The 16,840-nt window shown below is 49.1% G+C and overlaps 8 protein-coding genes across 9 annotated transcripts in view; 2 read left to right on the plus strand and 6 right to left on the minus strand.

The window, feature by feature from the left end:
* The window catches only part of FOIG_08659 (uncharacterized protein), a gene marked incomplete at both ends in the record, with an annotated part of 2,813 nt that extends 2,687 nt beyond the window's left edge, over positions 1 to 126 (plus strand). The window contains one exon of the mRNA XM_031208718.1: positions 1 to 126. Within this exon, the coding sequence (XP_031061724.1) occupies positions 1 to 126 (126 nt within the window).
* Positions 127 to 571: 445 nt separating this feature from the next.
* Positions 572 to 1,584, minus strand: FOIG_08660 (molecular chaperone DnaJ; the record flags this gene model as incomplete). The annotated part of the gene is made up of 2 exons (XM_031208719.1): positions 572 to 1,390; positions 1,438 to 1,584. The coding sequence occupies 2 exons, from the start codon at positions 1,582 to 1,584 to the stop codon at positions 572 to 574; spliced, it is 966 nt and encodes a 321-aa protein (XP_031061725.1).
* A 477-nt stretch (positions 1,585 to 2,061) lies between these two features.
* On the minus strand, positions 2,062 to 5,024 carry FOIG_08661 (uncharacterized protein). Its single transcript, XM_031208720.1, has one exon. It carries the CDS (start codon positions 4,933 to 4,935, stop codon positions 3,601 to 3,603), a length of 1,335 nt encoding a protein of 444 aa, XP_031061726.1. The 5' UTR covers positions 4,936 to 5,024; the 3' UTR covers positions 2,062 to 3,600.
* Positions 5,025 to 5,724: 700 nt separating this feature from the next.
* Positions 5,725 to 6,868, minus strand: FOIG_08662 (uncharacterized protein; the record flags this gene model as incomplete). Its single annotated transcript, XM_031208721.1, has 2 exons — positions 5,725 to 6,403; positions 6,453 to 6,868. The coding sequence occupies 2 exons, from the start codon at positions 6,866 to 6,868 to the stop codon at positions 5,860 to 5,862; spliced, it is 960 nt and encodes a 319-aa protein (XP_031061727.1). The 3' UTR covers positions 5,725 to 5,859.
* Positions 6,869 to 7,357: 489 nt separating this feature from the next.
* Positions 7,358 to 7,951, minus strand: FOIG_08663 (uncharacterized protein). Its single transcript, XM_031208722.1, has one exon. It carries the CDS (start codon positions 7,904 to 7,906, stop codon positions 7,427 to 7,429), a length of 480 nt encoding a protein of 159 aa, XP_031061728.1. The 5' UTR covers positions 7,907 to 7,951; the 3' UTR covers positions 7,358 to 7,426.
* A 1,033-nt stretch (positions 7,952 to 8,984) lies between these two features.
* On the minus strand, positions 8,985 to 12,397 carry FOIG_08664 (uncharacterized protein; the record flags this gene model as incomplete). The annotated part of the gene is made up of 3 exons (XM_031208723.1): positions 8,985 to 11,941; positions 11,989 to 12,175; positions 12,220 to 12,397. 3 exons carry the CDS (start codon positions 12,395 to 12,397, stop codon positions 9,061 to 9,063), a joined length of 3,246 nt encoding a protein of 1,081 aa, XP_031061729.1. The 3' UTR covers positions 8,985 to 9,060.
* Positions 12,398 to 12,634: 237 nt separating this feature from the next.
* On the plus strand, positions 12,635 to 16,486 carry FOIG_08665 (uncharacterized protein). Of its 2 annotated transcripts, XM_031208725.1 has the most exons (4): positions 12,635 to 13,094; positions 13,150 to 13,669; positions 13,720 to 14,675; positions 14,721 to 16,486. In XM_031208725.1, exons 1-3 carry the CDS (start codon positions 12,740 to 12,742, stop codon positions 14,459 to 14,461), a joined length of 1,617 nt encoding a protein of 538 aa, XP_031061731.1. In that variant the 5' UTR covers positions 12,635 to 12,739; the 3' UTR covers positions 14,462 to 14,675; positions 14,721 to 16,486. The 2 variants fall into 2 exon arrangements, with proteins under 2 accessions (XP_031061731.1, XP_031061730.1); XM_031208724.1 differs by having other exon boundaries at positions 13,720 to 16,486.
* On the minus strand, positions 14,563 to 16,227 carry FOIG_08666 (uncharacterized protein; the record flags this gene model as incomplete). The annotated part of the gene is made up of 1 exon (XM_031208726.1): positions 14,563 to 16,227. The coding sequence occupies one exon, from the start codon at positions 16,225 to 16,227 to the stop codon at positions 14,563 to 14,565; it is 1,665 nt and encodes a 554-aa protein (XP_031061732.1).
* Positions 16,487 to 16,840: the final 354 nt, after the last annotated feature.

The raw sequence follows: 16,840 nt of genomic DNA on the forward strand, positions 1-16,840 counted from the left end.
CCCCCAACCAGCATCAACCGAGTGAAGGGAAGAATACATATCCTGGGCACGCACAGCCCCATGCGGTGCCTTCACAGTCTTCTTCTGGAGCCAGCGGTAATGGCTCCACAGTGCCGGAAGTTGTAGTTGCGGAAGCTGGGCGCTACGAACGTGGTATTCTGGGGTCCCTCACAATGGTCTTCATTGCCGTGGGTGTTCTCTTGTAGTTACTATGAGATACGCGTTCCTTGACAACTCTCCCTTCCTTGGGCCTAAGAGCTTGCCGGGGCCAAAGTTTCTCTTGCATAGGCATTGAAGGGAAACGGGGTGTTTTATGTACATATTTTATTGATCGAGACTTTCTGCATATAATCTGGAGTTAAATAAAATCCTGAGGTTCCTGATACACAAATTTGGCTCTAGCTATTACCCAGGTGGTACGACGCGTCCGCATACATCAGAACCACTAGTATTGATCTATCACACCATCTCTTTCCGCTTAGCAGCTTCGAATGCGTCTAGAGTTCCAGAGCCTTGAGCTCGATCCCGCATCCCACATCAGAGCACGTCTTTCCAGAGCCCCTAGGCACTTCTACTTTCCCGACACCGTGTTGCTACTTTGTGCTGCACTCTCTCCCTGGAAGCTTGTATGTGCTTCTTGGCTACTCTCCCCTTTTCTTTCTCGACGACGCCTCTCCGCTTCTTCGAACTCCTCTCTCGTACCAGGCTGTACATCCGGAGAAGCTTGTTTCTTCTTTTTCGTTCTACGCCGCACGGTATTGAACGGCCACCTTTCGGAACTCAGTGGATCAGATTCGCATGCAATCTCAAATTTGGGACCCAAAGCATCCCTCTCCTTTTCCCAATATGAGAGTCGACGGCTAAAATCCAGAAGCTGCCTTTCGAGGCTTACCAGCTTTTCTTCTTCCTCCTTTAGCTCAGCTTCCATTTCAGCCTTACGTCCCGTTTTCGCCTGAATCTGAGAGCTTTCTTTAATACGGTTTAAATTTGACGGTCCACCCCCGTGAGCATATTTCCTCGTCTTTTCGGTCTCGTGTTTCAAGATATCTTCTTTGAGAGCTCGTACAGCTTCTTCTTTCTTTTGTATCGTTCGCTTTTGGCGTCTCACTTCTTTGCCGGTGCTTGATACGCAAGATTTGAACTGCCGAATGAAATCCTCCGATTCCCGTATTTTAACGAATAATCGCATTGGTTCGGGGTTGAATGGGGGAGGTTCCGCGTAGAACGTTGCACTGAACCAGGGAAAGGGTGCAGCATTCTTATTCGTGGGTTCGCTTGTTCTCCCTATAGTATAAAAACGAGGCTGATTTAATCTTCTTTGCCGTTCGTACTCCAAATCGTAAACTCGACGCTTTTCCGTGTCTGATAGTGTAGAGTATGCGTCGTTGAGCTTCCAGCTAGTTAGTATACACACTGGGTAATTGAAAAGTCACTAACCCTTTGAAAATTGGAAGTGGCTTGTTTATCCTCGCGATTCTTATCTGGGTGTGTCGTCTTGGCCAGTTGTCGATAAGCCGTCTTGATCTCATCTGTATTTGCTGTTGGAGTCAACTGCAAGATTTTATAGTAGTCAATAAAATCCATATTGAGTAAATGATTCTGAAACCTCAGGAAATATTTAGTAGTGAGGGAAAGCAGTGAGCTTTTTGGGCTTTTCAGGTTCTTAAAGAAGTCGAACGAGTTTGTGTTTCTTCTACAAGCCCTACCCAAAGTTTGTTATTCCGTTTGAGCTACGCGTGCCCCTCACTGCGCAGAGTGTGAAAGCCTATCATATTTGGCTGTTACCGTGTTCCTATTGCCTGTGTGACCTGCCTAAAGTCTAACCTTAAAGATTACGATTCCTCCTCTAGCAGACTTATTCTTGGCCACAGTGTTTGATGTATTTCGCTCAGGTCTTATAAGGTTTATCCAACAAGGTATGAAACACTCCATTTACCTCTGGCCTCCTCTTTATATCATTGGCCAAGTGGAGGGTTGAAGAGGGAGAACTCGCCACGTGTTAGTATGCCAACGTGATGCCATATGTGCAAGGGAATCAAGTGGCGACGAACAGGCGTCTTTTCGGTATCAGAGAGATTTCTGTTCGTGTCGTGCTGAGCTTCAGCACGTAGAGTGGCGACTCGTTGTGAGGAACTCAAGTGATAAAAGGGTTCGTGATTTGTGCGATCTAATACTGATATAAGATATTAAACATTATGAAGCCAACTCAAACAAACCCCAGGCTTGAGCCGTTATCGTAGAAGTAGTATCGGCGATATATCCTACTCGCATGAGAGTATAAGGGATAACGAGATTTCTCATCGTCCTTTGATGCCGTAATGAATATCGCTAATGAATGTGTTCCCCCAAACCATATATGCCACTGTTGATAGAATCAAATGCCAAAGATGGCCATGCAAAATGAGGCGAAGAAAACTAAAGAAATAAAATATAAAAACAAGAAAAATTCAAGAATGGAAAAATATTAAATCCAAGCAATTAGTTGTTTCCCAGACGTACCATATCAAATCTCCAAAATCTCGTCGGGATGTCATGCTTCCCGTGTCTGTCGACAAACATCAAACAATCTCCAAAAGCAACAATTCGTCCAAAGCATGCAAACCACCAAAGCTGCAACCATGAAGATTCCGATATAGAAGCAAAGAGCCCCATAACTCGGGATGTCCCCTCGAAACCTTTGTCTTCACTCCCTTGCTCAATAAAGCTCCTGCCACTTCCCCTCCCACCTTTCCTTGTCCCTCTTTTTCTGCTCCATCTTCCAACTATTCTTCACATCTCTCCGTCTCTTCACATCGCCAAGCCAATCCCGGTGATCCTGCTCATCCTTCTTGCTCTTCTACTGAATCCTCGCTTCAAAATCTGTCTGAAGCTGCGCCAGCCTCGCCTCTCTTCTTGCTATCACCTCCCTATCCAATAGAATCTGAATTATTAGGAATTTGGTGCGTATCTGGTCAATCTGGCGCTCGCGTAGTTTCTGGTAGTCTAGCTGCTCATTTAATCGGCGACGTAGCTGCCCGAACCAGCCGAGTTTGGCTTTCATCCTGTAGAAGTGTATTTTTTCCGAGACGCGTGTGTTGACGTCTTGTTGACGTCTGGTGAGGCAGATATTGTGGTTCAAGCATTCGATTTCGTGGAGGATTTTGACCGCTTTGCCGTCGAGGTAGAAACCTGACCTTCCGGTCCATGGGGAGGATTTGAGACTTGCGGCATCGTGTAGTGAGTGGTTGTAAGGCATCCACGGTTTGGGGAAGCTGGGCGACTGGGAGCCAGGAGAATACTGTGTACAACGGCAGCCTAAATGTTTGTTTATGCTGGAGAGGAGGGAGTTTATATCGAGTGCGCACCGTTGGGAATACGGATGAGTGTTCCCAAATGAGAATGTCGCCCTATCTCGAAAGTTGAGCTTCTCTCCGATTTGGCCGAGAGCTATCAGCCACCGCCTCTGTTGATTAGCCAAAAAGCAGATAAACCGGCATCACGGCGGCAAAGCCATGCGTCCTTGGGGTCATTATTTTGCAACTTTTATTCCAGTCTCTCCGTGGGTATACAATCTCCCCGATGGTACAAGTCTAACATACACGGCAAGTCCAAAACTTTTATCTATTTAATCCAGCCCTTAGGTCCTCCCCATGTTCCCTTGACCATGTAGTTCTTGTAAACCCAGGGGAAGAAGTCCTTCTTCAGGTGGTAGAATGAGCGGCGGGGAACGGCTTGGTCAATGCCGAGAATCTCTCCGAAAGTCTCCTTGGGAACGCCACCGTACTTAAACTCAGCAAGCATCACCTTGCCGTATTCTGTGAGGAGAGGGCATGAGGTGTAGCCATCATAGGCTGGCTCGGGCTCTTGGCCATCGATGGCGCGCAGTAGGTTACTGACAAGAACGGGCGCCTCGGAGGTGACGGCTGCGGCGGTCTTGGAGGTAGGAAGGCTTGAAGCATCACCAGCAGACCAGACGTTGGCGAACTTGTTGTGGCGGAGCGTGTTGTCGTTGACATCAACGTAGCCAGCCTCGTTGGCGAGAGCGCTCTTCTTGACGAAAGCATGAGGTCCCATCTTGGGAACGACGTGCAGGAATTCAAACGGCTTGGTAACCTTGTCCTGGCCATGGGCAAAGACAGCGTTGTTGCCCTCAATAGCAACAAGATCATGCTGGAAAAGACCCTCAACACCACGCTCTTGTCGCATCTTCTCGAGCTCGGCGCTGTACTTGGGGACACCAAACATGACGGGAAGGCCGGTGGCGAAGGTGATCTTGATAGGAGAGGCGGAGGGGTTCTTGGGGTCATAGAGACCAGTCTGCTTCCAGTGGTCGAGGGCAAGCCACATGGACTTCTGGGGAGCACCGGCGCACTTGATGACGCCGGCGGGTTGGGTGAAGATGGCGTTACCCTTCTGGAGGCGCTGGATGTTGGGGAAGACCTTATCGCAGTAGTCGTAGCCGTAGATGGAAGAGACAGGACCGTTGCGCTCAGCGAGAGCTTCGGGAAGGCCCTTGATGCTGTCGTAGTTGATCTTGATGCCGGGTGCAACAACGAGGTGCTCATAGTTGACCTTGTCGCCAGTTCCAAGAGTGATGCTGTTGTCCTCAGGAGTGAGGGCATCAACGCTAACGTTGTAGAACTTGAGCTTGGGGTCGATGAGCTCAGGCATAGACATCTTCAACTCCTCCTTCGTCTTAAGCCCGGCACCGACGAGTGTCCATCCAGGCTGATAGTGGTGCCACTGAGCGGGATCGACAACAGCGATATCCTCACTGGCGAATCGGCCGCTCCGGAGAAGTTGATGGCTGATCGCGAGACCAGCAGAGCCTCCTCCAATAACGACGACCTTGTGACTTCGGCTCGCAGATGTCACGGCCGCAGCGGTAGCGAGACCCCTTCGAGACTGGCCAAAGGCCGCAGATCGAACTGCCAGTGTCACGCGACTTGAAAGCATTTTGAGTTTTTGTGTTTTCCTTCAAAAGGGAGAGTGAAGTCGAATGCGAGAAAAAGCTCAAGCTGAAGAGTGAACACGCCAGAAAAAGTACAATTGGAGTGACGTACTGTACGTACCCACTAGCGTATAGCGCTTTGCTCTTCTGGGGTGTGAAAAGGGCGGGCTATGGTTTATCCGGGGCGGGAACTAACCAGCCGAGGATAAGTCTCAATTGCGTGATTCAGGGATAAAGTGATTGCCGCCGATGGTCCGAAATTAGAGCCCGATGGCCCAACTCCGCTCTTTGGAACGGCGACTTCCGGTCATGAAGCTGAAACAGTTGAAGAATGATAGCATGATTGGGAATTATATGGGCTTCGACTATCATAGACATGTTACGCCAATGAATATCGAAACGGGTCCTGCTTCTGCCTCCCGAGACACCAGAACTTAATCGTGATGCGAGCTTCATAGCTTGAGACAAAATTTAGGTGACGAAGCTCCCATGAAATGACTGGTATGTCAATAGGTGATGTAGCCTAAACTTATCAGAAACTAACTGATAATAGCTAATCTTCCCGAAAGTCTCAAGTCTATTCTACACACAGCGGAAGGGTAGCATGATACAATGCAACGCCCTTGGTTGCCGAATTACCCTAAACTGCCATCAACCAAACGCAGTACCTACCAATTGCTTGATCTAGCATTTCTGTCCATCAAACATGCATGTCGGTGTCTAATACTTCAAGAAGCAGAACCATACCAATATTTGACCTCGGCTATGATACAAGGTATGTTGTATACATATGGTCGGCGACCAGAATCTAGTCCCCGATGACAGGGATCGTTGTGTCAAACCGCAATCAACAAGGGTCATCATGCACCACTTGGAAGAATCGGCGACTTCTTTAATTATTTCCATCCTATATTCGGAACAAATGTAAACTACGTACTCATATCATCCTCCGCAATTTGCAAGTTTGCACCAACCCCAGCCAGCCATCCAGCGCTGGCTCCAGCACTCCCTTCTTTGAGAAAGCTGGCACTGTCACCAACTGCGTAAACACCGCGTGTGCTTGTCTCTTGGAACTCATTTCCCACCAAAATCCTCCCTTCAGATGTCATCTCCAGATCTAATTGTTCTGAAAAAGGCCCGCCAAGAACCTTTCTGGGCTTATGCGATATCAAGCCATACACTGATTCTGCCCCATCAGCGAACTGGATAGCCACCGAGGTTTCCAGATGTTGCAATGATCTGATGGGTCTGTTGTCTAATTTGAAGCCACAATTCTTGGTCGCTATGATTTGAGGATGATGCTCGACATGAAAAAGGCCGTTAGTCAGGAATGTTATATCGGGACTGAACTGGTGGGCGAGATGAGCTGACAACACCGCCGCCTCAATAGAACTTGAAGAGTCGGATGTGATGAGCACAGCAGCGCGGGAAGTCGCTTTGTTACTAACATCGAGGCATTGTGATACATCGAAACTGTCCAACGAGTCAGGATTCGATGTATCGTAGTCAAAAGAGGGCTTACATATGCTTCCCCCAAGCTTCTTCATATCCTGGGATATCTGGAAGAACATCACGGCTGCTCATAGCCAATATCACCTTTCTTCCCTTCCAACGTCGACCTGTAACGTCTTCGACTTCGAAAGTCATGCCTTTCTCACGAATAGACGCGGCTGTCGCGAGGCTAAGCATGATGGTCTTGAACTTGGCTTTGATCTCAGCTATCGTCTCGTCCTGGATCGATTTTGAGATTGCCTGACTTGCAATCCCATGAAGGTTATTCCTGTGCTCGGCGCCATCGAAAACGATGGCACTCCTTTGCGCACGGCCAAGGGCCAAGGCCGCAGAGAGACCAGCTGTCCCTGTCCCAATAATCAGAACATCAAGGACATTGCGAAGGAAATGAGGCTCGATGCAATGTGTGCTGACCAAGTGAGGCATCGCCAGAAAAAATACTTGAGCTCAAGATGAAGACATATTGTGTGGAAAAGGCAGAGGAGATGAAGAAGGGAAGCTGTATATGCTCTAGTCCTCAAGGAGAGATAAGCGGATACTTTTGTCTGCTGGATGGAGAGTTTCTGGCACTATAATTGGTCTATACATGGCCTATAGGGAGTTGATACTAGATCCCAAGGGTCGACTTTCTGACGAAGGAATCTTAGCGCCCCGTATGATGATGTGAGACTCATCAACCATCATGTTTACAGGTTACGGAAAATGAGCTGGAGGGATCCAGATCAAATGCTTCCAACCAGACTATGGACTTTCTATGCACTTTGTGGATAATATATTAACCTTTGATAATGAAAATCTGATTCAGGTAGAAGTATGCATCCTTGTAATGCCTGCTAGTCCTTTACTCTTAGTATTCACTGTTCTCCTGTAACGGTCAGCGAACTGCATCGAAGAGAGATCAACAATGAGGTTTTCCAGGGACCTTTTATTAACTAAGGTGAAATGGCCGTAGTAAGACCAATGCATCTAGGTAGGCGATTCGCTTCACAGAAGGGAAATCGTACCAACATCATGTCTTCCCGGACCATAGATCTCACGACACTTCCACTTAAGAGCCTCTATTGACTCTTTAGCCTTGTGAAGTATCTTTATGCAAAATGGCTCCTCATCAGACTGTTGGTACTGATGAGGACAATCTCGATGGGGCGGCACGGCATGCCACTGGGACTGCCGTTTTTCGAGATAGTTCAAAACACTCCACAAACACTCTTCTTCTCTCCCGTTCCCGTAAACCTCAGCCTTAACAGCCTTTTTAGCCAAATCCGCCCATGCTGCAGGGTCTAATTCCAGGTTATAACTTGGAGCCTCTGCAGAATACTCAACACCGACTTCGCTGAACTGCAGACGTTTCATTTCATTTTTCTCCATGGATACCTTGGCCTCTTTGTCTATGGACTCCAGAATGACGCCGTACTGCTGGCCCACTGACATGAGGAGAGTTCCCAGAAGTTGGATATTCTGCATGGCAGAGAGGTGGCTAGTTGGACAGATCTGACAATGAGCGATTTGACTGGCTGTTGAGATCGTTTTGCGAAGAAAAGGAAGACCTGACGGAAAGGAGAGTCTTTCGTTTTTGCAGAGATCATCTACTGTGAGATAGAAAGTTGCCAGACAAGAACATGACCGTGACGATGTTTGCGATATGGGCAACAACGTAGCTACCGAGACAGAATTTGAAGCTGGGGAGTCGAGGGCTGGAGCGGCAGCGGAGCCTGATAAGACGTCTGATGTTGGACATGAGCAGTCGGTGCCTTTTCCCAGCTCAAGTTGAAGTCCGCTAAGTATCTCAGAGTTCAGGTCAGGCATGAGACTTGGATCTACACAGACATTCACGTCAACCTGATTGAGCGTTTCAATCATTGATTGAGGTGATAAGAGGGATAGGAAGGGCGTGTCATCTTGAACAGCTGGACTAGGGAGCGCTGCCGCCAAAGCTTGTCGACGTTTTGCAGGTCTGCCCATTTGCTTCTTGACTGAGTAGTGACAGTCAAGGCCTAAACCAGAGCATCTTCGACATGAAGGCTTTCCACCGTCACATCTTGACTTTCTTTGCCCTAGACCTGTTAGGCTTCGATACCAGTACAGCATGGGAGCTATGACGTACGACAACAATCGCAGGCTGACCGCCGAGCGGGGCTCGGAATATTCGACTTGGTGACGGAAGTTAGTGTCATTGCGGAGAGATTGAGATCGGTGAGATTTTAAAGGAAATTACTTGACAGTTCGAAGTGGAAGAAGTGTTCGAGCGCATCGTGGACGGCAATATCATCGTCGGAGACTTTCCACCATCGTGACTGGCGAGATGGGGGGAGCAAGGTAAGTGGCGAATCACAAGTCTGATAACTCGCCGGGCGCCCCCACTTTGAGGACAATGGTCAAGACGTCTCTCCTAAGTGACAAAAAGACTTAGGTAAAGTTAAGATAATTTGGAGTAGCTTTAGTAGATCTTAGATCAGGTATTTCTGGCACCTCGGTTTAACGTCGAGAGTTTTCTTGCTGCTTGAGGGATGGCCAGGATGCCCTGTCTGCCTACATCAAAATCTTCAGATATGGAATATGACCTATTCATTGCCGCTATTCTATTCTACTATCTAGCATTCTAAATTACCAAGGAGCACTCAGCCCTTAATATTCTCGTTCACCCATTTCCAAGTCTTGATTACTCGCTCGCGACTCAGTGGCTCGACGTCCCGTATTGAAACAGAGACCTTCTGTGTTTGAGCGACCTCGAATACAGAACTCTCCTGATCGTCCACTGCATTTTCATTCATATCGCCCCTGGAATATGACCGCTTCCAAAGACCTAGAAGAGCCTGTGACGGATGATCATTCTCGTCGCCCAAAGCCTTCTCCAAGCGCTCAAGCCACTCAGATGATGAGACGATCTCAAACTCGGGACCCTCGTTACTAGCAGCCAGCCAGTCCAGCATGTCTTTCCATGACGGTGTGATATGCGGGTTCAATACATGGTAGACAGGTGTATTCAAACCTTTGGAGTGCGTGAATGCAATTTCGATCACAGCTTGAGCAGCTTGCTCGACAGGAAGCCAATTGAGCACTTCATTTGGGAGATCGGGTAGACATCCTGTGATCTTGGATGTTGAAAGCAATAACGGATATGCCTCAGTGGTATTCCAGACTCCAGATTCATTGCTGCAAAGTTGACCAACTCGAACAATCGACGCTAGGGGAGAGTCTTGTTTCTTGTTCGCTGCATCACAAACCTGTTCGGCTACCCACTTGGAGCGTGAGTAGCCTAGTGGTGAAGCCTCCTTAGGATCATGGGAGAGCATCTCGGGAACTGGTTGAGCGGTAGAGTCGCTAACTGCTGCGATGGAGCTGACGAAGATGAACTGTGCACCAGCCTCTTCAGCGAGGTTGATCAAGTTTTTCGTACTCGAAATCTCATCCTCGAAGGAGTTTAGTCGAAGACTAAAGTTGACCGCCCAAGCTGAGTGAATGACCTTCGTAGTACTCATCGAAATTTCCCGAAGCTGCTCTTCTGAGAGTCCAAGATCCTTTTGTGTCAAATCGCACGGAAGACAGACGACTTTATCCTGGTGTGGTTCTAGAGGTGGCAGAACTCGTTGGAAGAGAGTGTCAGAGACTCGTTTCTGAGCAGCAAATGGACCGTCAGCTCGAAGAAAACAGTAAATCCTCTCAACCTTTGAATCTTCTCGAAGAAGATGAAGGGTATGCGCCCCAAGGAACCCAGTCGCACCGGTTAGTACCACACGCGTGGGGCGATGATTGGGATCTTGAACGATTTTCATGGCCATCTGCGCCAAGCTTTTCTTTTCTTCCAAGGCTTTGCGATTTTGCCGTGCTTGAGTTTTGACACCACTGGTTGAAGAAGATACACCTGACCCTACCATACTGCTAGTATCATGCGAGGCTGGATCAAAATTGCTGTACTTCTCAGCGAGAGCTTGCATGAGGTTGAGATCTGACTCATTGGGGTCGACGTTCAGCTCGTTGTCGCCTGAATTCGCTCTTTCCAGATACTCAATGAGTGAATTGACGGTGCCCTGATCGTAGATAACGTTCAGAGGAAGCCGGCCATCCTCAGATGATAGACAAGTCTGTTCGAGCAGCTTTCGGATTTGTATGCAAGAGATCGAGTCGACGCCCTGGCGATACAGATCTTGATCTGGTTCAACTTGCCGGCCGAGGACTTGCTCGAAACAATCTTGAACGGCTTTTTGAAGCCCACCCTCAGGAATCTTCGTGGAAGATGATGTGTTGCCGTAAGCACCCTCTATCTCATCTGAGTATCGCTCTTCAGCTTGCCGCCGAAGAATAGTTCCCTTACTGCTCTTTTCCAAGGGCTTCTGCCCCTCTTTGACAGGGACAACTACCAACATTGTCCTGTTGATTCGGGTATGGGTTTGGCTGTCGGAGTTCAGTATGTCGATATGCGGCCATACTGAATCGATCACTTCATCTGCACTGATGTCGCTCGAGGAAGGGAACAACAGCACTCCAGCGTAATCTCTTCCACTGCCAAAGATGAGAACATCCTGCAGTAATTTGGTAGAAGCAAGTATGCTACCCTCAATAGGCGAAGGATCGAACTTCTTTCCGTTGGCAAGAGCGATTTGCGCATCAGCTCTGCTGTGATACCGCCACGCGTTTGGGATCGATGGATGCGGTTCAAAGAGGTCAGAAGTGGCGTATGATCCATCTTCACGATTTGTCTTGATCAAGAAAGGCCAACCAGGCTTCACCACAAGTTCTGAGAGGTCATTCTCGCAGGGCTCGAATTCGATAAGCTTTGGATCATCAATGGCTCGGAGAAATTGCCAGTCTTTGTCTTTGGCGTAATCCCGATGTGAAGACATCAGAAACCCGCATTCTGCGCTTCCCATACGGGAGAGGAGATTCACGCCTTCATCCACGAGTTTATCGCCTATCGCCGGTGGGAGAGCAGCGCCGCCGACACCAACAAGGTCCATTGTCTGAAGAACTTCAACGCCCCCGTACTCTTCGGAGAGCATTTGAAGCACATACGGAACTGATGAAAAGTACTTGACGGGTATTGGGCTATGCGCCCGTGCAAAGTCTATGGCTCTTATAATATTGGCGCCTGTGATGGGAGCCTGGCCTTCGGGGAAGAACCATATCGAAGCACCACTTGTCCAGGCTCTCAGACAATCTGGAAATCCTCCGTGATAGAGGGGAGTCGTGGAGAAGGTCGCGGGCTTATTCTTCCCAGGAAAGCTATACAGCGCCCCCATTACACCGAACTGCGTTTGAGGGATTGGCTTGGGCAGTCCGGATGATGTCCCTGAAGTGTGGCATATGTACGCTGTTTCAGAGACGCCGCGGGTCTGATCCAAGCTGTCCGTTGGCGAGTCATCTCGATATGAAGGGATTCTAATGATCTCGATGTCGTTTGAGAGTCCACGAGCTCTATACTCGTAGATGTTGTCGACGAAAACATGTTTGATGTCTAGAGTCTCACAAAGATGCTGAACCGCTGGTGGTGCCAATTGAGGTCTGCAATATGGTCAGGTTTGCGCATCCCTTCAGGTCAGTGGACTTACGCAAGAAGCAAAACAGTATAACCCAGGCGCATCAAACCAAGCCATGTCAAGACAAACTCGGTGCTACCAGACGATAGAAGGCCGATTTTCAAGGACCTGGGATCCTTCGGTAAATGAGTCGAAAGTATCTGGGCGGCATGCTTTGATGTGTCTGAGAGGTGTCGAAACGTGAGGAGATGGCGGAATACTACCCATGTCAGCCAGGGTATTGTCATATAGACTGCTGCTTACCTTGTGTAGATTTCAAATGCGTAAATGTCGCGAATCCCAAAGCCGGTGCATCTGGATTCATCTCAGCCTGGTCGTCAATCAATTCCACCACTGTCGTCCACGTTTTGGCCTTCTCGTCTTTTCGCTTCAGTCTCGTAGCTTCACCAAGCGTACAAGTAAAATAATTCGCATCTGCCATTTCACAATACTGAGATTAAGAACACGTTTGATTTTGATAAAATGAGTTTCTGGCGACGTATAATCTACCACGTCTTTAATCCGTTCGACTTATGGCAACTGACTTGATTCTTAATATATGAACTTGTCAAGTTGGATTGCCCTGGTCGTCGGCCCCACATGAGTCAACGCGTCATAGGTACTTACCTATCTTATCTATGCCTATCTTATCTATTGACCGTTCACTGGCGCCTCATTTCGTCACAGGGCAGCGCATAACGACCCCCTTTCTACAGTACGGCAGGGTTTCGCGGTACTACGTAGCACTATTCTGTGCGTCACCCCTTTCATACTCATCCAAGCTATGGGTGCAAGGCCAGGGTCATGCCACAACTGTAGGCGCGGCCGTTTGAAATGTGACCGATCCATTCCGCAGTGCCTGAAATGCACCAGTAGGGGTCAAAGTTGTCTGGGCTATGGCGTTCTGTTGCGATGGGAGAAAGGTATGGCAAGTCGTGGGAAAATGGTTGGTGTTACATCCGACAATATTGGCAAGGTCCAGAACGGAGATACGACCGCCACACTGCAAGCGCCACGGCCTCGTATCTTGTCTACAAGCCAGCCCTCATTCACAAGTTCTGAGTCGAATTCTCCTCGTTCGCTTACAGACCCGCTTGTTCAAGATATAGACTGTCGATCGAGGAGATATCTGGATTATTGTAGGTTGCCTCCGCCCGCTTGGCTGCTCTTCATACTAATATTCTTTGGCAAAAGTCGCAAGTGACGTTTGCAAGGACCTCGTTCTCTATGACATCCCCAAGCATAATCCATTTCGGGAGCTGATTCCGATGGCGTACCAGCAGCCCATGCTATTGCAGGCCATCATCGCTAGCTCGGCTTTGCATATGTCAAACGCTTGTCAACGGCCATCAAGTTCTTTAAGCATCTTCACGACAATGGCCTCGACTCAGAGCAGCAAAAGTTTTGTGGACTCTCTATCGATTGGCCATACGACATCACACCCGGAGGCTTTCCATGATGCACTCAGGGCCAAGCAGCAGGCACTTTGTCTGCTGAACTCCGCTGTCGGAAGCATGGCTTCAGCGAATGTTGATGCGATTCTGGCGGCGGTACTTCTACTCATTGGATTCGAGCTCATTGACTCTGGGCGAGGCAGCTGGATATCTCACATCAACGGTGCGAGAATGATCATTGAGAAAATGATAGCATCTGGCTCCGGGACGGGCACTGTTTTCAGCCCTCTTCGCAGCTGGTTGGTGTCTAATTGCTTGGTGTAAGTCATCCTGCCCAGTTATTGATGGCTCTTGGGTTTAAAATAACTAGGTATGATCTTCTTGGCTCATCATTCGCGAATTCTTATCTACCGCGCGGCGGTGAGCTATCGATGACTACCATGTCGCTGCTTCAAGATGCAGAAGGGAACCATTGCTCATCATTTCCGGCAGCTCTCCTTCCTTTGATACAGGCAGGGGCTCAAATATTGAACATTAACGACGTTTACATGTTTCCTGATGCCTCGATCAATTCAGGACAGCACGATGCGCTTCAGCTCTTACACGCTGCCAAGTCATTCGACCCAGCTGCCTGGGCCACCAATTTACAGCCACGCTCGCCCGCTGACGATCTCCTCCATCGGACTATGATTGCATGTGCACACCGGACAGCTGTATGTGTCTATCTCTCACGCATTATTCTTGCTCTATGGCCCAGTACGGTATTGCCAGATGATCTACAGGTTCTAGCAGCCGAAATCATCACCCACCTTTCACATTTGCACCCTGGAGATGCATTATTCACAGCAACAGCGTGGCCCGCCTTCATCGCTGGTCTGGAAACTCGTGACCTCGCGAATCGTGCCTGGGTAGAGACAAGATTCCAAGAGCTCTGGAAAATCGAGCCTTGGGGGTTTACCAGAGACGCTCTCGGAGCATTGCGGACAATATGGGGTGGGAGGAAGAATGAGGTTCTCTTAACGAGCAGCGATGACGAATTCTACGAACGGGAAGAGAATTGGAATTGGATCGAGACGCTAAGGAATTTAGGCACTGACTGGTTGATTGCATGATTGGAAGGCCATCCCAGATGATCTGCTATGCTGGCTAAAGGCCTTGTTAGACTATACGGGCCACTGTTTAACGACTCGTGAGCCGAGCTCGACATGTGGCGTCATGTATCTCTCACGGTATCGCCCCCGCCGTCTTGGTTTCTTCGCTGCTCAGCAATTGCCTCTTCCATGAGCTCAGCCCTCTCATCCGCGGTCAAATCACTACTGGCCTTAGGTACCTTACCCCAGATTGCCAGAATCAACAAGCTCACGGTTGCAGCACCCACTCCAAACCAAAACGTGTTCTTATAGCTCCTCGCCAATCCTGCCTCATCTACCGTTGCTGATTGGATGATGTCTGTCAAAGCAAGGACAAAGGCTACACCTAGCTGCAGCACAGAATTAATGACACTGCCAGCCAGTCCCTGTTGCGCTGTAGGAAAAGTCGTCGTCACGAAAACGGTCATCAAGATCGTGGATAGATCAATTCCTATGGTGCTGAAGATGACCGCAGGAAAGACCCATGCCCAATAACTTCCCCCGGGTGGAATCAGAGCTATGAGAAGCTGTGACCCTACTGCTCCCAGGCCGGAGATGATCAAAAGCACACGTCCTGGAACCAGGTGCAAGATAAAGCCCTCTATGATGCTGAAAATGAGGCCTGCAACACCGAGAGGCACATACCATGCTACCACCTGCAACGGACTGGCAGACATGATGTTCTGGAAGTAGAGCGTGCCATATACAGAAAAGATGCCCCAGGTGCCATAGAGCAGAAAGAGGGCCAAAAGGAGAGGGCTCATGCAAGGAGTAGTGAAGATCGAAGCCGGCAGGAGAGGATGAACAGCGACGCGCGTTTCGATGTTGACTGCGGCAAGGAGTGACAAGACACCAAGTGCGAAACAGACTGGAATATATGGCGTTTTCCAACCCGCAGGGGCATGTGCTGATTGCAAGATGGAAAACACGACTAGGGTGAGGCCAGAGACGATTGTGATGGCGCCAGGGTAGTCCATTCCGACTTTGCTTGGGGGCTGGTCCTTTGAATGAGGACGCGGAATGGACAAGACTGAAGTTAACAGCGTAATTGCCGTCAGGATAGCGCCGATCCAGAAATAAAAACCCCAGCGGGTGAATTGACCTACGATGCCTGCCATGAGAATGCCACCGAAAAAGCCAAATACCGCTGAAGTGCCATATACTGCAAAGACGAGGTTCTTTCGTGGCCCAGGACGATACAAGGAACCCATAAGCATGACTCCAGTAGGCAAGAAAGCGGCAGCTCCTAGCCCTTGCAGAGCTCGGCACAAGTCGAGCATCAGCGGATTGATGCTGAACCCGGCTATTATACTCCAGACAAGAAGCCAGGCAAGACCCCACATGAAGATGGGATATCCTCCCCACATGTCGCCCAGACGGCCAAAGACGAGCAAGGTGCTGGCGATGACGAGTGAGAAAGCGGTCGCTGGCCATACACTGGCTGCTTGTGGGATATCGAGCTCTCTGATGAGTGTTGGGAGGATGACAGTGAATCCCGAGACGAAGTATTCTGTCAGGAATTGAGACATGGAGATGCTGAAGACGAAGATTATCTCGCTCCAGCGGGTTGTAAAGATCGGAGGGCGTTCGCGGCCGAGACGTTCTATACGTGCTTGGAGGGACTCGTCAACTACGGACGACGATGCGGCAGTGTCATGGAGATCCGGCGCAGGGTTGTTGTTTGGTGGAGGATCAACACCTTGAGTTAGAGCCCGGGGGCTGCACCCTCTCGACGGGATAGTCGGCATTGCGGAGGGATTGCTGGGAGCCCGATGAAGCGGCGATGGAGGTGTCGATGATTGTGTCATTGTCTGTCAAATATCGGCCCCTGGATATGCAGAGATGTGTATGAGCAGTGGCAGGGCTATGAATAAGATGAGGGCAACAGATCTTAAACGATTTCCTTTTGGCATAATTATCACACATTTGTAATCATAACGTATGAAGATGTAATTTTGCGGACCACGGAGATTTGATAATAGCCTGAGTCCACCGCTTACAGCTCCCAAGGATTCGAAGTGTTAGCCAGATACTGACACATGCGTGCCTGTACTTGTTCCGCGCAGTCGTCTCAAGAGGTGGCGTTGTATCTATCATTCTTGCCACTTATCGTCACGTTCCCTGCTAACAACTCAGCATACCAAAGTCATTTGAATATTCCTAGCGGCCTATCAGCCATCATTATTGCAAACTAATAAAGTTGAAAACCACTTTATTCCGATCTCAATCCCTGAGATATGTGAAGTTTACCGGCAAGGCGGCAGTGGATACCACGCTAATGCACGACAGGAGTCTTGGCTGCCCATATCAGGTTAGCCGAGGCCGATCTGCTAGCATTTTGATTGCTTCGAGATTCATCCG

This window comes from Fusarium odoratissimum, assembly GCF_000260195.1.
Source record: "Fusarium odoratissimum NRRL 54006 unplaced genomic scaffold supercont1.13, whole genome shotgun sequence".
Classification (NCBI taxonomy): domain Eukaryota; kingdom Fungi; phylum Ascomycota; class Sordariomycetes; order Hypocreales; family Nectriaceae; genus Fusarium; species Fusarium odoratissimum.